This window comes from Cnephaeus nilssonii, assembly GCF_951640355.1.
Source record: "Cnephaeus nilssonii genome assembly, chromosome: 14".
NCBI classification, from domain to species: domain Eukaryota; kingdom Metazoa; phylum Chordata; class Mammalia; order Chiroptera; family Vespertilionidae; genus Cnephaeus; species Cnephaeus nilssonii.
In genome coordinates, this window is record NC_137085.1 from 31891467 (window position 1) to 31918753 (window position 27287).

The following is a 27287-nucleotide window of genomic DNA, read 5'->3' on the forward strand; positions in this document are numbered from 1 at the left end:
CAGCATGCTTTTTATTTCAGTCTCTTTTCAGTTCCTACATGTAAGGTAGGCCTGACCCCAAAAGTGAAATAGATAGGATCTTGGATGCATTACAGTGGTCATTACAAGTAACCAAACTTTTTGTTTTGAAATGTATTTTTTAAGTGAAGCAATAAGTGCATCTTAATTACTTAAGCAACTAAAATAATGGCTGGCTGAGTCCTTGCTTTCTTTGTAAATTTCTTAAAAACTTGAGCCCTTAAAAAGTTTTCTCCCAGTGATGTACGAATCCCCTTTCTTCTTTTAATGTCCTCATTTCTGTATTTTTTTAAAATATATTTTATTGATTCTTTACAGAGAGGAAGGGAGAGATATAGTTAGAAACATCGATGAGAGAGAAACATCGATCAGCTGCCTCCTGCACACCTCCTACTGGGGATGTGCCTGCAACCAAGGTACATGCCCTTGACTGGAATCGAACCCCGGGACCCTTCAGTCCGCAGGCCGACGCTCTATCCACTGAGCCAAACTGGTTTCGGCTCATTTCTGTATTTTTTAATTGAGTCATTTCATGAATTGTTGATGTTGTTTAGTTTTACAGAGGTTGAGGATAATACTTTTTCTCATGCAAAATAACATTCTTTGTTAGATTCCTCACCACAGAAAAGATAAGTTATTTTTAGAATATCTGCAGTAACATTTAGAACTTACTAATGAAAACACTTTTTCTAGTGAGGCTCATTTAATTGAAAACATTGTTTAAAAGACACACTGATGTGGCCCTGGTCGGGTGGTTCAGTTGGTTTGAGTGTCATCCCATACACCAAAAGGTTTCGGGTTCAATTCCCGGTCAGGGCACATACCTAGGTGCAGGTTCAGTCCCTGGTCAGAAGCAACCGTCGATGTTTCTCTCTCACCTTGATGGTTTTCTCTCTTTCTCTCGCTCTCCCCGTCTCTCTATCTCTGTCTGTCTTTCCTTACCTCCCTCCTTTCCTACTTTCCTCCCCTTCTCCCTTTCTCTCTCTAAAACATATCCTCAGGTGAGGATTAAAAATAAATAAAATAAAATAAAAGACACACGGATGTGCCCCGTAACTTCATTAAATGGACTAGCTCTTCTCAGCTTTTCAAAGTCAGGCAGTTGAAACCTCTCTAGAAATCTTAATTCTCCTCTTTTAAATATTTTAAAGAATCTCCTAAATGGAATTCTCTTATTTTTGCTTGATTTTTTTTCAAGCTTTATATTGCATAAGAGGGCTTGGGGTGTTTTTTTGTTTTTGATTTTGTTTTTGCATTTTGCATAAATTCTTTGTACAGTCTTGGGGATCTCACCTTTTAAACCCTCCCCTGCAGTTTCTCTGGCTCAGCTCTTCTGGCCAATTGCCTAACCTGCTGGAGTCTAGGGGAGGAGAAAAGATTGAGAGAAGTGGTGTCTCCTCCTGGTGCCTCCCTCTCGCCCCTGAATTCAGCTCAGCCAGTTCAGTGATGGGGCTTCCCAGGGCAGAAGAGTGGAGGTAAGCTGTACAAACCACACAGCCTGGCTGAGTGGGGAGGCAGAGCACTCAGCAGAACCTGGTAGAAAGCCCTCACTTCCCCAGGCACAAGAGCCACACTCAGGACATATTTTTTACCTCCGTAGTCACAGAACAAAATAGAGAAGGGGTACTGGTTCAGAACAGAATGGGTTCTCTTCATAGAGCAGATATTTAAGAAAACATTTCTTTTTGTTCTTAAACTCTAATCATCTTACTCCCCATCTCCAAGTTTTTAAAAGCATAGATAAGATACGTGCTGAATTTTATAATTATTCATTTGTTGTCTAATTTTATCTAGAGCAGGCTAATTTTAAAAATGTGTAATACAAATGTATGCAATGGATTTTTTTTTTCATTCCAGATCCCTACTCTGTTAAAAGGAATGTGGCAAGAACCCTAAACAGTCAACCTGTGTTTGAATACATACTTCATTGTTTAAGAACAACCTATAAATATTTTGCTCTTCCACACAAAATTACAAAACCTAGCCTTCCGAAGCCTCTGAGTACTGTTACATGTTCAGAACATTCTGAAGAAGTGGCAAAGGATGATCCGGATTTACAAGCAAAAAATGACAAACTAAAAAACTCAGTTGTTGTTCAAGGTCCCAGTGCTCCCAGTTCAACTGCAAATACCTGCAAGGTACAGCCAGTTACTCTTAAAGAGACTGCTGAAAGCCTTGGAAGCCCACCAGCAGAGGGAACAGGAAGCACAGACATCAGTGTCCAGCTGGGAAACTCAGATTGTATCAAGGTAGAAGTTACTTGTGATGATCATGAGGATGTTAATGTACACCATGGAGAAACTGGAAGTAAAGCTGAGAAAGAAAAAATTGGAAGGGAGGGCAAGCATCCTTTGACTGCTGATGCTCAAGATTTAAGCAGTAGCAAACATGGAGAGCCTCTCACCTCTGGTAGCACAGGAAATACTGAGACAGATTGCACTTTGGGTGTAGAAGGTTTCCAAAGCTCTACAGCTAAAGAATGCGATGGATTTGCTACTTTAGATAATAACATAGATGTTGATGAAGAAAGCTTAGATGTTGATGAACTAGAAGACTCTCTAAGCCACTTTGCCCCTTTAAGACGGGGCCAGACATCAGGAGTCATTCACTCTGATGAAGAGGAGGAGGAGGGCGTTACCCGAAAAGAAGAGGAGGACGATGGTGCTAATGAAGATGGGTTAGACAATGCCTACACCAGATCAGGGGATGAGGATGCCCTATCTGAAGAGGATGAGGAGGTAGGCGAGTCTAAGTATGAAGACTCGAAAGAATGTGGAAAAGATGTGGATGGAGCTCTACTAACAGAACTTAATAAAATCAGTCTTAAGGAGGAAAATGTATGTGAAGGAAATTCAACCATGGATCCATCTAACTTCTATGAATTTAGTAAGCTCACCTTCACCAAAGGCAAGGTAGGTAATCAGTGCCAGTCTTAGACATAGAACTGGGAGACTTGAAACAGTTGTAATACATGTGATTACAATTTTATATACTAGAACAGGGGGCTCCCCATTTGGTAGTGGTTAATGAGTTGGTCTACAACTTCAGCACTGGTCCACTTCCCTCCTTAGTCTCATGGAAATTTGCACAGGAGAAAGGGAATGCTGTTGGTAGTGAAAATGACTGCCTTTTCCTCTTGAGTATGCCATCTGGGTGTCCCCATCTCAGATAGCTTGGAATGGCTGCACTTTTTATTTTCACTAGAGGCCCGGTGCATGAATTCATGCACCAGTGGGGTCCCTCCGCCAGGCCTGCGGGATCAGGCCGAAACCAGCTCTACGACACCCCCCAAAGGGTCCCAGATTGTGAGAGGGCACAGACCAGGCTGAGGGACCCCACCGGTGTACTATCAGGGCCGGGGAGGGACCGCAGGAGGTTGGCCAGCCAGGGGAGGACCGTGGGAGGGCTCCAGGGCATGTCTGGCCCATCTCGCTCAGTCCCTATCAGCCGGACAGACCCCAACCGCAAGCTAACCTACTGGCCAGAGCATCTGCCCCCTGGTGGTCAGTGCACATCATACCGAATGGTTGAGTTGCCTTACCATATCATTAGCATATTATGCTTTGATTGGTCGAATGGACAACCAGATGACCAGACACTTAGCGTATTAGGCTTTTATTATATAGGAGGATTCCTGTGGAATGTGAAGAGTAGACTATGTACTTAAAAAAAAAAAAAAGATTTAGGGCCCCTTTATTTGGCAAATAAAAGTTTTATCTTAAGTCTTGTTTTGCTTTGCCCTCCTCCTGCAGTCCCCCACAGTAGTGTGTAGTTTATGCAAACGAGAGGGTCATCTAAAGAAGGACTGCCCTGACGACTTCAAAAGAATCCAGCTGGAACCTTTGCCACCATTGACACCCAAATTTACAACGATCCTAGATCAAGTTTGTATCCAGTGTTATAGTAAGTTGTTAACATTTCTTTTGATTTGTTAAATTTATGTTTTCTCGAGAGTCACCTGAATCACTAACCTTCTAGCTTCTTTATAGGGACTAAGTCTGTTCCGTTCCCCATTGTGTCCAATGTTCTTTGTCTCCTGTTCCATTTGGGATATATAATAAATAATTGTTAAAGACAGGAAGGAGGATCTTTAAAGGCTTAAGATTAGAGTACTATCATTTCCCAAGTGGTGTTTCTTGAAATGTGTTTCTAGGTACAGTTAATAGTGTCTTGTGATAAGAAGTATTCACGGGTCAAGTAGGGAATAACTCTACTTATTTACTGTTCCCTCAGAGAGCACAGGGCACAGTAGCATAATAAAAGCTTTTGATAAATGTTATGGTAAAGAATTTATTGAACTCTTTAATCCCACATTTCCAAAATTGAGCATAGAATACTTTTGGTTAACAGTAATTAGTAGCCTATGTAACAGCACTTTAAGAAGCATTGGTTTGGGGAAGCACTGGTGTGCAGAGGTTTAAATTTCTACTAAGAAGAATCTTTTAAAAGAAAGGGATGCAGCTACTTAGAGGAGAACTGGATGCATCACGGTGCTACATCTTGAGGTGTCTGTGTGCTAAAAGATGACCATTCTTAACAAGTGATTTACTTTTTAAGCCTTTTTGGATTTTATAACCTATGAAAGGAAATTGTAGGTTCTCCTTTAATATATATATATACACACACATACATACATACACACACACATGCTCACAAACTCGTGTGTGCGCCCTCTGGAAGAGTTCCCTGAAGGCTGCCCTTTAGAGAACCCTGGGTCTCTGAAATGCAGTATTTCTCAGATTACTTTCCATTTCAGAAGCAGTTCTTGGTGGTAGAATCTTTTTTTAAAGGCATCCTCTTTATTTTACATGTTTTCTACTGAGAAGACAAAAATTTAGGGTGGTTTTTTTTTCTGTAAGCCTATTAGGTTTCATATAGTTTTCAGAGAATGTGAACATCATTTTTTCTGAATGTTTCTCTTTATTTTAAACAGAGGATTTTTCTCCAACTATTTTAGAAGATCAAGCTCGTGAACATATTCGGCAAAACCTAGAAAGTTTCATAAGACAGGAGTTTCCAGGTAACTAACTTTTTACCTTTAAGAAAAGAAGGGTAGCGTGACCTTCCTTCAGAAAGCGTCCATGTGTTACAATCACATTAATTTTGAGAAAGAGAACGTAATCTTGCAGTGATGGGGACAGGGCTTCAGTGTGTGGCATGCCTAAGGTGGCCATTGTTCGGCTCAGTCCTAGCTTCCCAACAGAGAAGACAGCTGCCTGTGGGATTTCTCTTAGCAGATGCCTCGAAGTGAATTTCATTGAGGACTATGTTTAGAGTCAAAGTTCACACCTCTAAAAAGTCTATTTAGAAAGTGGTAAACTTACAGTATTAAATATGTTTAGGAGATTCAAATTTTCCTCAAAATGTCCTTACATTTTTTATTTTATTTTATTTTTTATTTTATTTTATTGATTTCAAAGAAGAAGGGAGAGGGAGAGAGAGATAGAAACATCAGTGATGAGAGAGGGTCCTTGATTGCTGCCTCCTGCATACCCCACACTGGGGATCGAGCCTGCAATCTGGCCATGTGCCCTAACTGGGAATTGAACCATGACCTCTGATTTATAGGTCAACATTCAATGACAGCCACCCTGACCAGGCAATATCCTTACATTTAAGAATAAAGTGGCACTTGGTAATCTTTCATGCCATGTAGAACTTGTATTTATTTAAGGTAAAGTTTGAAAGAAAAATATAATAAATGACTGATTAATAAGGACATAATTAGGTGATTAATATAGGATAGTTAACTGGGTATTTTGATTTATGAGAGGGACCTTTTGATCCAAAAATTAAATGTAATCAGGTAATTAGTTATTACTTTTCATATATCCCTAACAGGAACTAAATTGAGCTTGTTTGGCTCCTCCAAAAATGGATTTGGGTTCAAACAGAGTGATCTTGACGTCTGTATGACAATTAATGGACTTGAAACTGCTGAGGTACAGTGACCACATAAACTTCCATTTGCTGTGGCAGTGTGATTTGATAACTTTGACTGACAGTGTAGCTCGATGTTCTCCAAATTTATCAGGACACAGTCTGTTTGACCAAATATAGTAAGAAGTTTAGAGTGGATGTAAGGGTTAGAAAGTCTTATACTTTCAACCTGGAGTACAAAGTGAATTTGAAAGCAACTTTTGGGAATTCTAGAAAGCCAAGCCAGCCTCTCCAGTGTCCCATTGGCATAGCAGCTAGGCTTAGGTTAGAAAGCAGTAATGTGGGATAATGACAAGAGTACTGAACTTGTAGTCCAGTGACCTGGATTCAAGACAAACTTGGTTTTATCAGTCCCTATACATGTGGTCTTTGGTTGATAATCTGCAAAATGGAAATGGTAATTCTGGTCCTTTTGCTTCAGGAGATTGTTATGCACATCAGCCTGGATCATGTATGTCAGGAGTCAGCAAACGCTGTGGTCCAGAGGCTAAATTCTGCCCACTGCCTGTTTTGTAAATACAGTTTCATTAGAACACAGCCACACCCCTTCAGTTATGTATACTCTACTGCCACTTTCACTCTAACTGCAGAACTGAGTAGATGCAACAGACTATATGATCCACAAAATAAAAGGTTGGCCAGCTCTGGTGAAGATGAAATAAAAATACTGTGAAAGGTATAAAATCTGAGAAGTACCAAATCCCTACTCTTAAAAAGATATTTAGCAACAGTCCAAATACTGTATATCCACATGAGTGATGCTGCTGTTGCCCAAGATATTTTTATGCCTTTTCTTAGTTTCAAGTCTGTCTTTGAGGATGTATCTGATTTGGGAAAATAGCTACGTTATCTAGCCCAACTTTAGTGAATAAGGTAGATAAGTAATACTGGGATCGATACATAGAATGACTTTAATGTACATCATCAAGATGGAATTTTTACATGATTTATAAACTAGTTTTGAAGGCATTTCTAAAATAAAATTTCAGTGTATTGTGGGACATATATATCCTTCAAAAAAAAAAAAAAACCTATGTTGGAAAGGGTCAGCAGAAATATTTTTAAGTATGATCTATTAGAAATATTCATATTTGCTGTATGACTTTCATTTTGTACATTATATTTTTGTCTAGTCCTATGGAAAAATAATTTGAGCTTAATCACTCTCCATAGCAGTTCATCAGCTCTTAATGAAACTATAATGAAGGGCTACTCAGAATGAATTAGGGCATAGAAGCTCCCTCTTATTTATGCTGGCACATAGGGTACTTCTTGGTGACATAATTACCCAGAGGGTAAAATGGAGGTCCTCACTGGTTCAGAGACTTTTCTGGAGGCTCCAATTTCAGCCTCTATTGAGCCTCCAAAAGCAATTAGTAAGTAGGCTGTATTTGGGGGAAGGAGGTGTATCTTTAGGATATTTGCTATGTATACTAATTAATGCTCACCTAAAAGGGAAAAAAAAAAAAACGAGTTGAAATTAATTTCATTATTTCTGAAGGTAATAGAAACTATTTATAACCGCATTAGAAACCTATCTTCCATTTTTGGTTCAGTACTTTATGCCATTTTTGTTACAGGGGTTGGACTGTGTAAGAACTATTGAAGAATTGGCCAGAGTCCTCAAAAAACATTCAGGTATCTCTATAATTTTTTTCTAAATATAAATATAGATATAGAAATAGATTTATTTATTTACAAGCAAAAGTGTATTTAGAAAATCACAGAGGAAGAAATGAGCCATGGAGGAAGTGAGTTTAGCTGGGCTGCATGGGCTCAGGAAACAAGCTACAGAGGCAAAAGAATGGCCGTTGGAGCTTAGGAAAAGGAAAGAAAGAGACACGCCTAAAGGAAGAGGGCGCAGGCAGAGAGAGAGGAAGAGAGTCCTAAAAATATTTTCGTCTTTTTTTTTTCTTTTTTAAGAACCGACACCCCCCCTTTTTTTTTTATTCAGAGAGGAAGGGAGAGGGAGAGAGAGATAGAAACATCATTGATGAGAGAGAATCACTGATTGGCTGCCTCCTAAACTCCCCCTACTGAGGATGGAGCCTGCAACCTGGGCATGTGCCCTTGACTAGAATCGAACCTGGGCCCCTTTATCCGCAGACCTATCTATGCTCTATCCACTGAGCCAAATCAGTATTTTGCATAGTTAGAATTTACTAATGCCAATAAAACAGCATCATAGCTTATTTATATTATACTTGCAGAATTGGTGTCTTACTAATATTAGTAAGTATTAAATAACTTCTGAGGAGAGAGTGGGAAATTGTTGCATAGGAGAGGTTTGTGGAAAAGATGGGCTTGTTCTGATCTCAAATGATGACGAATATGATTTGAAAAGAATAGGAAGAGAGAGGTCTTTCCTTAAAATGGAATGTAGTATATTTTGGAGAACAGTGAGAAGATTGATACATTTAGAGAGGAGTTTCAAGTGGAAACTATGAGGAGGTAAGGTAAAGTCTGTAGATATTAAGAAGCCACTCAAGTTTCTGCAGGAGAGGAGGAACCCAATAAAAGCATAACTTGAGAGCTTTTTAGGCAACTAGCATTGTCTCTGTTGGAGGGTATAACCTAAGTGACAGAGCAGAAAGACCTTATCCAGGTCCAAGTAGTCCGAAAAGGAAAAGATCAGAGATTCCAAAGGAAAATGTCTTAGATTTGGTACCTACAAGTAGGAAATAAGGGTTCAGGCTGATGTCTGGGTATTTGGGAAATGGGAATATTTGCAGAAAACACTAGTGTGGAGGTGTTTAGTTTGCCATGAAAGTATAATCTCCAAGAGGTAGCACTCTAGTAAAAAACTAAAAATATGGAGTTGTCAAATCAGGATTGTAGAACAAAATAGAAGTTTTGCATTGAAAGCCTTAATGAGAGAGAAGTAGAGAAGCCAAGAAAGAGAAAGGTAGAGAGGCCAAGGGAATTGTTGTTCAGAGAAGCTGAGGACTACACTTTAATTTCTGTGTGTAGAAATGAAGGAAGGACACTGAAAAAGGAGCCATTGGGATAAAATAAACCAGGATGATGTGCTGTGAATAAGTCCTAGAGGATGGGTTTCTAAGTGTCATTAAGGTTAACAGTGTCAAGTTCTAGAATGGGAAGTAGGTGGAGAAAAGACTGTCTACTTTGGAGGCAGTATAGCAAAGTAGTTGGGGGATCTAGAATCAAACTTTCTGGTTTTAAATCTTGGCTCCCCCACTTGCTGGCTATGTGAGCTCAGAAAGTCACTCAACCTCATTATTAGCACTCAGTTACTCATCTGTAAAGTGGGAATAACAATAAAGTTAAGTTTACATCCATAATATATTGATAGCCTATCTAATAAAAGGGTAATATGCAGATTGACCATCACTCCAACACAAGATGGCTGCCCCATGTGGACACAAGATGGCCGCCACAAGATGGCCAGCAGGGGAGGGCAGTTGGTGGTGACTAGGCCTGCAGGGGAGGGCAATTGGGGGCCATCAGGCCTGCAGGGGAGGGCAGTTAGGGGTGACCGAGCCGGCAGAGGAGGGCAGTTGGGGTGACCAGGCCTCCAGGGGAGGACAGTTGGGGGAGGGGGGTACCAGGCCTGCAGGGGAGGGCAGTTGGGGGGGACCAGGCCAGCAGGGGAGGACAGTTGGGGGCAATCAGGCCTGCAGGGGAGGGCAGTTGGGAGGGACCAGGCCTTCAGGGGAGGACAGTTGGGGGGTACCAGGCCTGCAGGGGAGGGCAGTTGCAGGGGACCAGGCCAGCAGGGAAGGGCAGTTGGGGGGGGGGCACCAGGCCAGCAGGGGAGGGCAGTTGGGGGGGGCACCAGGCCAGCAGGGGAGGGCAGTTAGGGGTGACCGGGCCAGCAGAGGAGGGCAGATGGGGGTGACCAGGCCTGCAGGGGAGGGCAGTTGGGGAGGGGACCCAGGCCTGTAGGGGAGGGCATTTACAGGCAATCAGGCTGGCAAGGGAGCAGTTAAGCGTCGATCAGGCTGGCAGGGGAGTGGTTAGGGAGTGATCAGGCTGGCAAGCAGAAGCAGTAAGGGCCACTCAGGCAGGCAGGCAGACAAGCAGTTGGGAGCCAGAAGTCCTGGATTGTGAGAGGGCTATCCGACTTCCCCCTGGGATTGGGCCTGAACGGGCAGTCGGGCATCCCTCGAGGGGTCCCAGATTAGAGACAGTGCAGGCTGGGCTGAGGGACACCCCCACCCCGTGCACGAATTTCGTGCACCGGGCCTCTATATATAAAAGCCTAAGCAACCGTTACAACCAGTTGCTATGATGCGCACTGACCACTAGGGGCAGACATTCAACACAGGAGCTGCCCCCTGGTGGTCAGTGTGCTTCCACAGTGGGAGCGTCACTCTGCCAGAAGCTGGGCTCATGGCTGGTGAGCATGGATGTGGCAGTGGGAGCCTCTCCTGCGCAGTGGGGCTGGGATGAGCGGAAGCATTGCCCGGCCCCAGCTTGGGCTATTCCCCGGCCGGCTGCTGCTTCACACACTGCTGCGTCCTTTGGGGGGCATCAGACTGCTGGTTTCAGCCCAATCCCCATAGGCCCCATAGGTCCGACATCTCCCAAGGATTCCTGGATCGTAAAAGAAAGCAGGTCAGGCTGAGGGACCCCACCAGTGCACGAATCCGTGCACCGGGCCTCTAGTGTTCACATAATAGCTTCCATGCCCAGCTGTATTTAATGATAGTCTCTTTTTTCAACCTAGGTCTGAGAAATATCTTGCCTATTACAACAGCAAAGGTGCCAATTGTAAAGTTCTACCATTTGAGAAGTGGTCTGGAAGTGGACATCAGTTTGTATAACACATTGGTAAGATATACCTTCTAAGTGGCTTCTCTAGAGAGATTAAGGGAAACAGATATCTCTTAAGCCATTCATTCCATTGCATTCATTCTTTCAGTAGTTATTAGTGCTTGCTCTGTGCCTGGCAGTGATCTGAGGCTGGGGGTATAACAGAGAATTAAGTTAATGTTAATATTCATTTAAAATTAGGTCAGAGTGGCAGGCGCTTTTGTTTGGCTTGAACTTTTTTAATTTTGGAGTGTGTGTGTGTGTGTGTGTGTGTGTGTATCTGGTTTCACACTTGGTTTGTTTCAGGGCTTTATGGCACCTCTCTGGCCCCTAAGGGCAATGCCAGGGCAGGTTGGGGGAATCATCCATCAACTTATTACAGGAAACTTTTGTTTTATTTAAATTTTTTATTGTTGCAAGTATTACATATGTCTCCTTTTTTCTCCCATTGACCTCTCCCCAGCTGCTCCCACCCCTAGCACATGACCTCACCCTCTCCCCTACTGTCTGTGTCCATTGGTTATGCTTATATGCATGCATATAAGTCCTTTGGTTGATATCTTAAACAAATACACACACACACACACACACACACACACACACCCCTTTTCCCTCTGAGATTTCACTGGTCTGTTCGATGTTTCTATATCTCTGGATCTATTTTTGTTCATCAGTTTAAGTTGTTCATTATATTCAGGAAACTGATTATTTTAATAGCCCTTATTTTTTAGGAATGTCCACAGAAAGGACATCCTATCTAATAAAAAAATAATATGCAAATTAACTGTTACTCATCACAAAGATGGCGGCACTCAGTCCTCTCAGCCCCGCCGGAGTCCCCAAGTCCTGGGGGGAGGCCACTGAGAGCAGGCTGCGTGAGCGGCCTGGCAGAATGCTTGCTTCGTCACCACAGCAACGAGGCAAGCGTTCCGCACCTGGCCGCGGATGGGCCTCTGGGCCGTGGAAAGCCTCTGGGCAGCTTGCGCAGAGCAACCAGGCCCCACAAAGAGCTACTGGCGCACAGATTTGTGCACAGGGCGACTAGTCTATATATATATAAAACTCTAAGCGACTGTTTGACCGGCCGCTATGATGTGCAATGACCACCAGGGAGCAGATGCTCAACGCAGGAGCTGTCCCCTGGTAGTCAGTGTGCTCCCACAGCGGGAGTGCCGCTCAGCTGACTGACAGGCGCCAGATGCCTGGCTTATGACTGGCGAGCGCAGCTTCAGCGGTGCAAGCCTCTCCCGTCTCCACAGCAGCGCTACTGAGCGGTAGTGGCAGGTGCAGCAGGGCCAGGATGAGCAGGAGCGGTGCAGCGCCCTGCCTGGGTTTGGGCTCCTCCCCGGCCACCTGCCGCTCTGGGCACTACTACATCCCTCGGGATATCGGACTGCTGGTTTCGGCATGATTCGCGAAACCCAGTCAGACATCCCCGAGGGTCTCAGATTGCAAAGAGGGCTCAGGCCAGGCTAGGGGACCCCACTGGTGCACACTGGGTCCTCTAGTATTAACATAATGGAAATCATAAAATCAAATGTCATTTACAATTCTTAATTATAATCTCTTAAATTATTGAAGCTTATTTGGGGGGAAGAAATACTAGTTTTAGTCTAAGTATGTTTATTCTAAAATGAATTACAGTATAAGCCTTTTCAGAATATTCTAGCTTAAAACTTTTTATTCTAAATGATAGCCTTATAGTATCATTTTCTTTTTAACAGGCCCTTCATAACACAAGGCTCTTATCTGCTTATTCAGCCATTGATCCCAGAGTGAAATATTTATGCTATACCATGAAAGTTTTTACAAAGGTGAGTATGCTTTCAGTTTTACCTTATCAGGAAATTTTATTGCATCTTCAGACCTTGTTGAAAACATGTCTCTCTTATTTTAAAGACTAGCCATGTCAAAAGCTTCTTTTAACTATTTGGGAAGCCCTACTCTGCAAGCTAAAATTTTGTCTTAAATTTTACATGATTATCTGATCTTGCTATGACTAATTGTTCCACTACTTTGTTGGGTCCTTTGTTTTATTTGGGGTTGGTTGTTTTTTTTCTTATTTGGTTTTGTTGGCATATTTTAGCATTTGAAAATGTAATTATTATATTAATGCCCTGTAGAAGCACTTACTTTTAGTGATAATAGAGTAGCTACAAGCAGAAAACATTGGTAATCTTTCCTTTGTGCTCGTTTTCCTTCCCTCCAGATGTGTGATATTGGTGATGCATCCAGAGGCAGCTTATCGTCATATGCATACACACTTATGGTGCTATATTTTCTCCAGCAGAGGAATCCACCAGTCATTCCTGTCCTTCAAGAGGTATTAATAAAGTAAATTCTAGCCCTACCCGGTTTGGCTCAGTGGATAGAGTGTCAGACTGTGGACTGAAAGGTCCAAGGTTCGATTCCGGTCAAGGGCATGTACCTTGGTTGCGGGCACATCCCCATTGGGAGGTGTGCAGGAGGCAGCTGATCGATGTTTCTAACTATCTCTCTCCCTTCCTCTCTGTGAAAAAATCAATAAAATATATTTTTAAAAATAAAATAAAATAAAGTAAATTCTATTTCTTATCTGTAAAGCTGGGTGATATTTTGAGCCTTCTTCCTTCTCAAAAATTCTTTGGTTGTAGCCTAGCCAGCATGGCTCAGTGCTCAAGCATCGACCTATGAATCAAAAGGTCATGGTTTGATTCCCAGTGAGGGCACATGCCCAGGATATGGGCTCAATCCGCAGTGAGGGGGTGTGCAGGAGGCAGCCAATCAATGATTCTCTGTCATCATTGATGTTTCTATCTCTCTTTCCCTCTCCATTCCTCTCTGAAATCAATTAAAATATATTTTTAAAATATTCTCTGGTTTTGTAGTTAAAATTTCACCAATTTTTCTAAAAATTTTTGTATCAGTGCATTAAGTTTGTAATCCATACTAATAATTTAAAAATTAATTGCAGATATACAAAGGTGAAAAGAAACCTGAAATATTTGTTGATGGCTGGAATATTTATTTTTTTGATCAAATAGATGAACTGGTACGTATTATAATAGTAAAGATTTTTTTCTTACATCCTTGACTAAAAGTTAGCTATACTATGCTGTAGTATAGAAAGATGGTCAACAACTATATTATCATTTGCTATATTTATTTATATTATGCTAGTAAAAAAATAACAGCTACCATATACAGATGCTTCCTTTGAAGTTGAAAACATTTTTAAGCCAGGTGAGTTTTTAGGGACTATATCAAGGTTCTTTAATGCCTAATAATTTCAAATAATTTGATAGTTTTTTCCAAATAAACGAATATTTGCTCTGTGATTTTTGTACACAGCTTGGAAAGACTTAATTATCACCAAGGCTTTTTTAAAGTTTATTTCAAGATTCTTCCACTAATATGCATTCTGAGGTTTGATATTAAAACCCTGAGCTCTCCCTATCTCCAAGTCATAGGCTGAAGATTAATAAACTCATGTAGGTGGTATTTTAAAATGTAAAAGAAAAGTTTGTAATTACATATTTTGTGTATTTAAACTCTAGTTAATTAAGAATAAGTCCATATTTACGTCATAAGATAAAAGTGAATGATGACATTAACACTTTACTATAGGGCATGATATCCCTTGTTTTCTTCTGTTTCTAGCCCACCTATTGGCCAGAATATGGAAATAATACAGAATCTGTTGGGCAGCTCTGGTTGGGACTTCTTCGTTTCTACACAGAGGACTTTGATTTTAAAGAACATGTTATTAGCATCAGAAGAAAAAGCCTGCTTACAACTTTTAAGAAACAGTGGACCTCAAAATACATTGTTATTGAAGGTACAAATAAAATCAAAACTTAAAGTTACATAGAATGTAGAGTTTGAATGAGGAGGGCATTGTTCTTCATCTCTCCAGGAGGGCAGCCGGAGCCACTGATTTTCAACCTTTTTCATCTCATGGCACACATAAACTACTAAAATTCTGCAGCACACCAAAAAATATATTTTTGTTGTCGATTTGGCAAAAAATAAATTGGTATAATTTTGACTCATTCACATTGAATGGCTATTGTTGTGTTGGCGCTGTTGTCATGTTTTTATTTGACAGTCTCAGGGAAAAGAGATCAGGCCCCCTGACTAAGACAGGTATTGCATGTTTTAAAGTTCATGTGGCAACACATGGGTTGAAAATCGCTGCTCTAGGTTAAACTTTCATCTACCTATTGATAGTCTTATAATGTGAAAATATGTAAAATGAAAATCAAGTCACAATGGGTTGACCCCTCCCTCTCCCCCTCCCCCCAAAAAAGATTTTTGGAGTGGTTTTTGTTTTGTTTTGTTGTGTTTTTGCTTTCTTGAATATGTTTTTAAGCATTTACAGGAAATAATTAAATATCTACACATTAGGTTTCACTTATGAATTATCATGCGTGTAAATTTATTTTAAATCATTTATAAAGTATTTTGATTTAGAAAGTATGATTTATCCCCATTTATTTTATGAACCAGTTTATTCAGATCCCACATATATCTTTGACATCAGCAGCTTTCTATCCTTCCTACCACTTTCTGGATCATCTAACAAATACCGTAGTGTTCCAGAACACAACAGATATCCACTCATCTAAGATGTTTGAGTGGAAATATTTAAGATCGTATGGGAATGCTTATATGAAGCCTTAACTAGAAATTGAGATCCAAGTAGCTATTGCCTGTGTGTGTTTTAATTTATCACGTGAATGCGTTCTGTGATATCCATGATGAATTATTTTCTAAAGTAATCTTTAAAAAGCTTGTTAATTGGCGGGAACATTTAATTCTAAAATGTTTTAAATATATTTGTGACCTCTATATGCCTTCAAAAACTAGCATTAAAAAATGTCAGGCTAATGTTAGTCTTCTCCAAATAGTGTTTTCTTGTTCAAAATAAAGCAACTCCTCATAATGTGAAAGATTTTATAAGAATTCAAATATAAAGCAACACCATCTTTTCTGATGGACACTTTTGAGAAAAAAACTTGCCTTACAGTTAGGAATATATGTTACCTAACTATATAACAAATTTGAAGATCATTAAAAAGGTAGTTATTTAATACTTTTAATAATGATAAATTATGTAACACTTTCTTATTATATAAACCATTTATTGTATGAATAGTAGCATTTTCTTTTTGGTTATCTTATTCTCATTTTTTTTACTTAGATCCCTTTGATTTGAATCATAATCTTGGAGCTGGATTATCAAGAAAAAGTAAGTTAACTTTGTTTATAAATATTCATGTAATCTCTTTTTAATTCACCTACTTGAGCTCTTATTCTTTGCTTTTTAGTGACCAATTTTATAATGAAAGCATTTATTAATGGTAGAAGAGTATTTGGTATTCCAGTCAAAGGATTTCCAAAGGACTACCCCTCAAAAATGGTAAGCATCTGTTGGACATAAAAAAATAAAAACAATTCTGAAAGCCCGTATTAAACATTTGATTTGTACACATTACTTCAGTAACAACTTAAATACTCTGAATATCTGGTGAGTCTAGCCACCAAGATGAACAATTACAACACAAATCCCTAAAAACCCTTTCTAAAACATCCCACCTCTGAGACAGTTCATCAGGAGTACGGGAGAAATAGCCAGAGGTGGAGTTTGGTTGAGAAAATTTATAATTTTGGTGCTGCTTTTCCTTGGTAACACATATAGGTGGCATTGCTGTGCCACCAACATTGAGCTCCATGCCAGTCTCAGCCAAGCCGTTTGCACATGCCTAAGGGCATCCATATGAAGTCTGGACTTTCCTTTGTTTATTACTGTACTTGCAAAGAGTAATACATCCCTGTACTAGAACTGTCTGTTCTCATATAAACTAATGCTCAGGTTTCTATTGAGCCGCATTCATTAAAAACAAAATTGCATTATCAAGATAACATGTTTCAGTGAGAAAAAAGAGGGTTAGAAACTAGAGGGTTTTTTAATTATTATTATTATCCTCACCCGAGGATATATTTTACTGATTTTAGAGAGGAGGATAAGGGGGAGAGAGAGAGAAACATTGATATATGAGAAAAATATCAATTGGTTGCCTCCTGTCTGAGTATCGAACCTGAAACCCAGGTATGTGCCCTGACCAGGAATCGAACTGTCAACCCTTCAGTGCATGGGATGATGCTCCAACCAACTGAGCCACACCGGCTAGAGCAGAGCTAGAGGGTTTTATGTTTAAAATAAAGTTATTATTTTTCTGCATTAATCTTCTGAATACACTTTTAATGAACCTTAACTGTTCGGTGTGTAGCCATATTCAGCATTTGATTACATGTGTACATCTAGTTGTAGATATTGCTGTGGTAGTCTGTCAGTGCTTCTGAAACTTGTCCAAACATATCACTTGGGGATTTTGTTAAATGCAGATTCTGATTCAGGAGGACTTTGCATTTCTTTTTCTTTTCTTTTCTTTTTTAATATATTTCTTTATTGATTTCAGAGAGGAAAGGAGAAGGACAGAACGATAGAAACATCAATAATGAGAGAGAATCATTGATGGGCTGCCTCCTGCGTGGACAGCCCCCACTGGGGATCAAGCCCGCAAGCCAGGCATGTGCCCTCGGCTGGAATCGAACCTGGGTCCCTTGGGTCCGCAGGCTGACGCTCTATCCACTGAGCCAAGCCCGCCAGGGCATGACTTTGCATTTCTTACAAGCTCCCAGGTGATGCTGGTCCCCCACCTTAATTTCACTGGTAAAGAGACTAAAGTCCAGACCATTGTCTTTCCTTTCTTCTGATATTTCCCTCCAGAAGCCACTATGAAATAAAGCACAGCACATAGCCTCTTTCTTTTTCTCTATAATCTGTATATGCAAATCATGTTCCTCAGTTCATTAGGTGTTAGCTTTTCTTTTTTTAGAGCAGCGAAGCCTTTGTACCTGGACTCAGCTCCCCCCAAGTCCTGGGGAGCTGACTTCTGGGGAATGTGATGCTTTATTTAGAAGTGCTGGGGCCGAAACCGGTTTGGCTCAGTGGATAGAGCGTCGTCCTGTGGACTGAAAGGTCCCAGGTTCGATTCTGGTCAGGGGCGTGTACCTTGGTTGCGGGCACATCCCCAGTAGGGGGTGTGCAAGAGGCAGCTGATCGATGTTTCTCTATCATCGATGTTTCTAACTCTCTATCCCTCTCTCTTCCTCTCTGTAAAAAATAAAATACATAAAAAAATAGAAGTGCTGGGGAAAAGCTACCTTTGTGGTTAAGGATAAACAATGCTGCGTGATGAAAAGGACTACATAAAATTGGAGTTTAGGTAAAATTATCCTGATTTGACCTCATAATGGTTTTAGATTTGAAATTAATCAGTATAAATAATATTTACTAAGTTAATGATAATGTTGATGTTGAGATATAAGATACCTGATTGCTGTCGGGTTAGTTTTTGTGTTTTGATCTCATAATAATAGTTCATGTTTGTATATATTTATGTTTTTCTAGGAGTACTTTTTTGATCCAGATGTGCTAACTGAAGGAGAGCTGGCCCCAAATGATAGATGTTGCCGAATTTGTGGGAAAATTGGACACTTCATGAAGGACTGTCCTTTGAGGAGAAAGTAAGTAAATGTTCGAAAGTGGTGGTTTTGATTTTATGCTCTTAATGTACCAGTTTTTAAATGAGGTTCTGTTGTGACAGAAAATAAACTCATAGGAAATTCAGCAGTTCTCACATAAATTTAAGGTTTTTTATAATGAAAATGAGGTGATTTAAAATATGGCCTTACATACAGATAATGAGAATTGACTCCAGTGTAACGGTGACAGTCTCTCAGGCTTGGTCCCTTTTCCTAATTTTGGTCATGGCCCTAATTATTACTCAGTCATTTGGTTATTGGCCTCTCCAGCTGGGATGGAAGAGAAAAGAGGACAATAAAATGCTTCCCTTTTACAGCGGTGAGAAGTTCAGAATCATTTCAGTCAATGAAAGGTACAATTGGTTCCTTCAGGATGTCAATTACACTTCTAATGTACAATAACTGAGGTGTGCCACGTTGGGATTGGGACTCACTGACAGCGTCTCAGACTCTAAGACCCTTTCACTTGTACATCTTAATATTGCTATGGTGACCTACTCAGCTTGGTGACCATGCTTTCTTCTCTTTGCAAGAGGACAGAGGGACAAAGTGGATGCTCACTTTGAACATACTGTTTAGGGTGGTAGTACTTTTACTTGGATGATAATATGCTCATTTAAAAACAGGTTATCATCTCCCTGGCTGGTGTACTCAGTGGTTAGAGCATCGGCCCTGGCACCAAAGGGTCGTGGGTTTGATGCCCGGTCAAGTTCACGTACCTGGGTAGCAGGTTGGATCCTTGGCCCTTGTCGGGATGTGTATGGGAGGCAACCAATAATGTGTCTCTCTCACATCGATGTTTCTCTCCCCCCACTTTTCCACTCTCTCTAAAAATCAGTGGGAAATATATATTCGGGTAAGGATTAACCAAAAACAATAACAAAAATAAAACAGGTCATCATGTGGAATTTAAGGCTCTTATTTAGTACATATTTGTTTTTTACTCAATAATAATAGTCACTGGTCATAGGCAAGGAAGAAATGATTTTAATATTTTAAGACCCTAAATCTCCTTATATAACCATCACTTGCTTGTGAACCTATTTCCTTCTAGTCCCTTTTTTGGGCATGTGAATGAATGTATTTAAAGTTTCACGTCTCAAATTTCCAGTGTCTAGTAAAGAATGCTAAGCAGGCCAGAAAGGTTCTAAAAATCACCCCAAGGATAAGTTTCATTACATCAATATCAAGGAGTTCCACTAATTGTAAAACTGGTTTTAGAGCACTGGAGTAATTGTGAAAATGAAAAGGAAAAACACCCTTAACGCCCTGAGGTTGCTTCTTAGTAGAAAAGAATAGATTTAAGTTTGTTAAATTCTGCGGTTGCCCTCTAATGCCCTCTGTTTCTCGTTATTTCCTAAACCTGGAGTTATCTTATTTTGTTAGAATTCTGTTTGGATTTTTTTTCTACCAGTATTATGTCATTTTCTACAGAGTGAGGCGACGGCGAGATCAGGAAGATACCCTAAACCAAAGATACCCTGAGAACAAAGACAAAAGAAGCAAAGATGACAAAGAAGTTCAAAACAAGTGTGCAGAGAGGGAGGTGTCATCAAAAGAGGAGAGGCCCGTGCAGTACACGCCTCAGAAAGCCAAGCCGGCGAAGGCAGTTGTCGATCTGGGGAGAGAGAAGATGCTCAGGCCACCGGTGGAAAAGTGGAAGAGACAGGATGACAAAGACTTGAGAGAAAAACGTTGTTTTATTTGTGGACGAGAGGGGCACATTAAAAAGGAATGCCCGCAGTTCAAAGGCTCTCCAGGTATGCACACCAGTCACACTTTGATGTTCCCAATCACATCTCAAGGGAAATCTCCTTTTTAGAGTTCTGTACTATTAATTTCTTCAACAAATCTAATGACTCAAAAAGGTATTTTTTAAGAATGTGAGATTCCCTCCCCTCCTTTAATTCTGATCTTTTATAAGTCTTAAACACTTAATTCCTGGTTTTATTTAGAAGCTTATAAAAGTAATTTGGTTGACTTTTTAAATAAGATTATCAATAAAATGAAAACCTGGTCATCCCCAGTACCTAAAAAATGTAGCCTAAGTGACCATAAAACAAACTGTAACTTGAGCTTCGCTACTCAGTGTGGGCACTTTTGAAGTTGAAGCACTGCCTAGCCATGGAGGAGGCATCCGGTTATCTCAGGATGCCAAACTGTGTGTTCACTGAGCCACATGTATTTTTATTTAAATACATAACATGCACATGCGTGGAAAAGGGACTAGAAGGAAATAGGTTATACAGTTAATAGTGGTTCTAACTGCAGAGGAGAATTATGGAGGAGTTTCTCTTTGGATTTTATCATTAAATATTTTTCTGCAATATGTATGTTGATTATTATGATGCGGAAAAACACAAGTCAGTAGTTCAAAATCATCCATTATCTTGCCTCTTTAAGTTGTTGGATCTGAATTAACATATTATCTTAAATGGCTCAAATATCCATTGAAGGTACCTTTTTAACAGACTGGTAAGAGTAAGGGTGCCTTTGTGTATGTATAAGCAGTTTATACACTCACTTTTTTAGAACAAACCTGTGAATGTGGATGAAATATGGTTAGTTTAGAAAAGAAATCTGAGACCATTTTTTTAATTAAAATAGTACCCTATTTCTGTCCTCAATTGTATATGTTTGTGAATAGCATACAAAAGTTAGCACTGCTGATAGTTTCCTTAAAGTGTTCATTCCAGTGTTTATTGTTCCTGGAACACTAATAACCTCTTCCCCACTTCATTAAATCAGCAATATGGTGTCTCTTTCCTTCTTTTTTGTCTCTTTCTTTTTAAGACAAGAAAGTTATAGATCACCTGTACTTTCTTTTTCCAAAAAGAAGCTTTATATGCAAAGGAGTAAATTAATTATTGATTTTAAAACAGAGTTTAAAACATTTATGAAAGATACATCTTGCCCTACTTCTAAAGAATTCAGACAAACTCAAGCTCTTTTGCCCTAATGTGGGACAAATGCCAGAATAAAATGATTTTCTTTTTTTTTTTTTAATATATTTTATTGATTTTTACAGAGAGGAAGGGAGAGGGATAGAGAGTTAGAAACATCGATGAGAGAGAAACATCGATCAGCTGCCTCCTGCACACCCCCCACCGGGGATGTGCCCGCAACCAAGGCACATGCCCTTGACCGGAATCGAACCTGGGACCCTTGAGTCCGCAGGCCGACGCTCCATCCACTGAGCCAAACCGGTTTCGGCTAAAATGATTTTCTTTTATGATTATATGAGATAAATATAATTAAAAGAATTTAAAATAATAGCAATAACTAACATTCATTGAGTGCTTAATATAGACCAGGCACTATTTTAACTACATGGGTAATTTCATGTAATTTTCACTACAGCCCCATCAAATTGGTATTATTGATATCCCCAGTTTACAGATGAGGAAACTGTAAACAGTATAGATAAGATGTAATAAAGTTTTGCCACCGTTATTTTTGTAGGCCACCCTTCAGAGGAACTCAAGGTCTGTGTTACTAATAACTCGAAGCACATTGTCATTGTGTTCCTTTTTGGTACAATGCAGTGGTGAAGGAATGCCCCTGTGGTCCTCAGCATGATGGATTACTTCCTTCTAGCTAGTAGCAAGTTTTACGTTATCTACTAGTGAAGCTCTCAAAACAGTTAGAGCAGTGATTCTGTCAGGCTGGGACAGCAGCAAATCAGAGGGAGAGGGGACATCCTGGGGGGAGGTGGGTATAATCCAACCAAAGCAAAAGCTTTAGAGTCTTTACTTCAGAATGCAGTATGTACAGTTTAAGTCAAGTAGTCATATTATAAAAGTAAAATCAGAAGGGAAGAGTGGGGCTGGAGTGAGGTGAATTTCCTCCAGTAGCAATGAAAAATAATTAGCTGCTGCTTCCTATCTAAGAGTTAAGCTGCTCCCTCTCGTTTCTGCAAATACATTATTATTTTGTCCACACAATATATTCAGTGGAGCTTCTGTCATATCAACAGACAATCTTTCTGTGCACGTTTGAAAACAGGGCTACTGCTTTCAATTTAAAGTAGGAACAAAAAGTGCCGATTTCTTTCTTAGGTATGTTTAAGTCACATTGGGTATGTGGATCCCCTTCTTCACCTAGTACTTTGAGACCAACTGAAACATTTGTTCAGGTAAACCTAGCTCAGAACTAAGCAAGAAGGCCTTGCAGCATCTGTCTATTCAGCAAACCTTTACTGGGTGCTAGCAGCTCTGTGCCGGGTCCTCGAGGTGCTGGGCAGGCCCAGGCCCTGACTCCTTCCTCTGGCTAACCCCCCGGCTCCCTCCCTCTGCCCTCAGCACAGTGTGGTGAGGAGGCTTGCTGTGCCGGGGATGGCAGGGCATGCTTTAAGGATCCCTGCATATGTGTCTTGCTTTTCAGTAACTTGCAAAGTTCTGCCTCCCACATGCCTAATTTCAGCTCTCCTTGGATAAGGTTGCAGTTTTAAAGCTCTTTCGGATGCTATTCCTTTCAATTTTGTAAACCAGTGTATTTCATTTTTTAGGCAGTGCTTTTACATGAAGACAAAAAGAAACAAAAAGCAACTATATTTTTGAGTCCCCAGTCAGGTATGTGGGTTAAAAACAACAACAAATGTGTGTTATTTTACTTACTGCATAGTTACCACATGCCTTTTGAGACACTTCTTTTGAATAGCGGTTTTAACAGGGATTGGACATCAGAATCAACTGGGGAACTTACCCTGCCCCACCTTCATCTCCTAAGTCAGATTCTTCAAGGGTTAGGCTTGGGCCTGTGTATTTTTTTAATTTATAGATGATTCTTATACCATCCCTGAGAAGAAACCATAGTCTTGAATTATTTGTTCCTCTTCCATGCTTTTTGTTTCTGCTTTGAAATTGCCACTGTGTTGTCAACAGTGTAATCCCTTCATGGAGATTATTCACTGCACCAAAGTAAGGAAGGAAACTAATTGTCGGTCTGAACTCCACTCTCTCACTAAGTCATTTGTTCATTCCTTTAACAAATATTTAAGGCCCACACCCGCCCACCTGCTAAGTGCAGGGCATGGGTCTAAACACTGAGGATCAGCATTGAACCAGCATAGCCCCTTCTCTCATTCTCGTCAGAGGAGATACATAAATATTTCATGTGGTGACAGGTGTTAAGAAATATAAAGCAGGAAAAGGGAAACAGAGAATGTTGGAGAGGGAGGCGGCCTTTCTTATAAAGTCACTTCTAAATTGAAGCAAAGAATCAAGGAAGGGGCAAGTCATAGGAAATTGGAGTTCAACTGTTACAGCAGAACTACAAACAGTTTTTGTCCTCCAGGGTCACTGAGTGGAATGAGCAGGAAAGGGTGGTAAGAGGTGAGGTCAGGGTAGATGGTCTGGATCAGGTAGCATCTTCAAACATGATTTTTGAAGGTTGGATGACAAAGTATTAATCAGAGATGACACTATGATATTTGGCCTGAGCAACTAGAAGAATAGAGATTGAATTTTCTCTGCTGAAGAGCAAATTTGGGGGGGGGGGGGGGGCAGGCGGGGGGTTAGTTTTAGAAACCTAAGTTTAAGAAACTGGCTAGATATCTGTGTAGAGATGCCAAGTAGCCAAGTGGATATCCTACAAGCCTGGCCTTTAGAGCAGAGGTCCAGGCTGGAGAAATAAATTTGAGTATTATCAGTGTGTAATAGTATTTAAAGGCCTGGGTCTGAGTGAGATCACCTAGAAAGGAAATACAGATAGAAGAGAGAAGAGCATTTAGAGACTCTGGTAGAAAATAAAGGAGACAAAAAATGGTGATAGAGCAGAAGCAGCAAGAGAGCTGGGTCCTAGAATTCAAATGGAGGAAGTTCCTCAAAGAGAAGGGAATTGCATGAATTGCTGCTCATAGGTCTGCTGCAGCTGTAGACTGAGAATTAAGCACTGGACTTGGCAATGCAGAAGTCACTGGTGCCTTTGAAAAGAGCTGTTTCTTTGGCGTGCAAGGGAGAAAAACGTGATTACAGGGAGTTCTGGTGAGAAATGCTGGGAGAGGAATTGTAGGCAACATGACTTCAGCTACGGCGAAGTGTCAGGGCCGCAGGTCTGTGGACAGGTGCTGAAAGGGAGGGGACAATGGAAGGCTCTGCAGGCCTTTTTCTGGAGTTTCAGTCGTGCTTTTGAGTCTTGAAATGGAAGGGAGGAAACTGAGACAGAAAAGAAAAATAAAATAACTTTAATATACTAACTTTTTCAGCATTTTTAGTATGAAGGGATGAAACTATAAATTTGATGCAAACATGCTGACTTCTGGCCTGTTGATATCCTTAGTAACTTTACTTAAAAGTGCCTGTCAGTCTTTCACCTCTCTCCTTTCTCTCTCATCTTGTTCAGTAAAGTCTTTTTAAAGGAGGGAATTTATATAAGCATGTGTAGTCTTTTGAACTTGATTGTGTACTTTATGAGAAACGTTTTTGAAATTTTAAAACTTCATTAAGGTAACCTGACATTTTTGTACATCATGTCAACCCACATTTTGTATGCTCAGTTTGTATGTGTCATATTGCTAATGCCCAAACAACTGTTTGCCTTTAGATTGGAGAGTGTGAAGAGTCTAAGCTATCTCCCATGTATGTCAGTGACTGAGAAGTAGCACTCTCACGTCCTCAGCAGCCTCCTAAGTCCTGCAGTAAAGAGAGCTCTTCCCTGCTTCACCAGCCGGGTGCCAGGGCACAGTGATCTCACCTGGGAAGGCTAAGAAAGCTCCAGTGAGGAATGTTTGGTTGACTGTTAACAGGAGAAAAGTAAATGGAATTGTTATTTAACTATTTCCACTTCTGCCAGGGCCAAGGTCAATTATCTCATATAAAATAATCTAAAAAGAAATAGGCATTTATTTTTATGATCCGTGAACTTGATAGGTGGTGGGTTTTTTAATAGCATCAGAACTTTTTACATTCAAAATTTCAAAGGCATGGGGATTGAGGTTGGTACACAGAGTGAGGTCAGATGATTCAAAGAGAAGCACAAAGCTTCAAAGAATTGCCACCCTTACCCAAAAGAGGACTGGGATGCATGAAAGGTAAAGACACAGGAGGCTCAGTGAGAAAATTCAGGAGCAGCTGTTAGCTGGGAAGGTTTTGTAAGTGTTCTCAGTAGGATGCTTGGACTTATAAACCAAAAAAGTACTACTGGGAAAACCCCCAAAATCAAATAGAAGAGAAATGAGAATGGAGCCTATTGTGAGATGATCTGATTGACAAGGAGAGCAGCCATGAACGAAGGCTAAGGACGTTGACAGGCTGCCCCTGGAAGCAACTTTGATTCAACAAATGAAAGCCTGTGGGAAACAGACTCCACTGCAGTTTATGGGTTGTTTCTCAGAGATCCTCAGAGTTTGAGGGTCACAAGGTTAGCATATGTAAACAAGCCAAGAGTTGTTTTTATAAGGGTCAGCCTTGAACAGACATTTCCAAAACATGTTACATAGGAAAAACACTGATTCTTTCTTAGGTTAGATGTTCATTTGGCCAAAGATGAAATGTCTTAAGAACATCAGCTCTGCAGTCAGATTGCATGGTATATTTTCTAGCTTTATAATGGTGAAACACCTGCTTAGCCTCCACTTGCCTCAGTTTCCTCATCTGTTCTAAGGGATAATAATAAGAGAAATACCTGACTTGTAGGGATGTTGAGAAATCCATGTCAAAGCACTTACAACAGCCCCTGCATACAGCAAGAACAGAGCAGAGGTTTGTGGTGGGTGGTGATTCATTGGTATTTCTGCAGGGCTATGTCAACATTGCTCCTGCTAAAGGTTTTACACATCTTCAAAGTAGAATTTTATTATAATTTTTTAAGTGCTGGAGGAACACAGATGTTAGACATTATAAAATAGCATTACTGATTGACAATAAGTTAGGATTTCTGTAACTATCTTCTAAGTAAGAAACTGACACTTATAAATCTTTTGAGCAACTGTACTAGTAAAACTTAAATTTACTACAGAAAAAAAAAATTAGTGTGATACCAGAAAAATACAAATAACTGTTATAGGTAGCTAAAATCTATCCTTTCCAATAAATTAAACTCTTCAAGTAAGTACATGACAGCTGTTAAGACTACCAAACTTATTCATGATAAACTTACCCAAATTATATATGTTGTTCTGAATGTGAAATGTCTCAATTATAAGTAGTGTTAAATTTCCCCAAAGCTCTTCCTTCTCACCAGAGCCTGTTGATATGGACAGCCCCTACTCTTGCACATTAGCTGTGTTGACCTTAGGCAATAGGTTAACTTCTCTGAGCTCCAGATGTCTCGTGTATAAAATTGCAGAAGCACCATTTATCTGGCTGGGTGCTGAGAAAATGCACCCAGATTATAGTAAGCACTCAGCCACGTTCCCTGTCCTCTCCTAACACCTGTCTCCATTCTTTTTTTTTTTCAGAGAGGAAGGGAGAGAGAGAAACAATGATGAGAGAGACTCATTGATCGGCTGCCTCCTGCACACCCCACACTGGGGATCAAGCCCGCAACCTGGGCATGTGCCCTGACCGAGAATTAAACCATGACCTCCTGGTTCATAAGTTGACGCTTAACCACTGAGCCACGCCAGCCAGGCGATTCTTTTCCACTAGGCTACATATAGTTCTTAACCTCCTAAACGAGATAGTATTGAATAGAAAATTTCATGAATTTCCTTGCTCTTCATTGTTATTTCCCTCCCCCACATACACACGGCCAACACAGTGCCTTAGATGGTCTGTAAATTGTATTGATTAGAGGTATACTCACTTCGGAGGAACAATAGAGTGCGAATGGCTAAGAACATGAGCTTTTAAAGTCAGACATACTTGAGTTTGAAATCCAGCCCAACTATTTACTGGCTGTGTTACCTCAGCAAGTTTTGAACCTCTCTTTGCCTCAGTTTCCTTATCAGTTAATTGGGACTAGCACCTTACAGGGCAATAAGGATTAATTTCATATATGTAAATCCCATAGCACAGTATCAG

General features: G+C 40.3%; 1 protein-coding gene across 12 annotated transcripts in view; it reads left to right on the top strand.

Annotated features, from left to right (window-relative positions):
• Positions 1-27287, top strand: part of TUT7 (terminal uridylyl transferase 7) — a 57742-nt gene that overhangs the window by 21608 nt on the left and 8847 nt on the right. For 5 of the 12 annotated variants that reach the window (XM_079789712.1, XM_079789719.1, XM_079789717.1 and 2 more), the window contains exons 13-28: positions 1876-2930; positions 3771-3921; positions 4952-5038; positions 5860-5960; positions 7539-7596; positions 10649-10752; positions 12459-12548; positions 12944-13057; positions 13688-13765; positions 14374-14551; positions 15917-15964; positions 16044-16135; positions 18191-18306; positions 19759-20084; positions 22383-22459; positions 22832-27129. In XM_079789712.1, the coding sequence (XP_079645838.1) occupies positions 1876-2930; positions 3771-3921; positions 4952-5038; positions 5860-5960; positions 7539-7596; positions 10649-10752; positions 12459-12548; positions 12944-13057; positions 13688-13765; positions 14374-14551; positions 15917-15964; positions 16044-16135; positions 18191-18306; positions 19759-20084; positions 22383-22459; positions 22832-23107 (2951 nt within the window). In that variant the 3' untranslated portion in view covers positions 23108-27129. Of the gene's footprint in view, positions 1-1875; positions 2931-3770; positions 3922-4951; positions 5039-5859; positions 5961-7538; positions 7597-10648; positions 10753-12458; positions 12549-12943; positions 13058-13687; positions 13766-14373; positions 14552-15916; positions 15965-16043; positions 16136-18190; positions 18307-19758; positions 20085-22382; positions 22460-22831; positions 27130-27287 lie in introns of those variants that run through there. The other 7 variants (XM_079789721.1, XM_079789720.1, XM_079789713.1 and 4 more) reach the window with 7 other exon arrangements.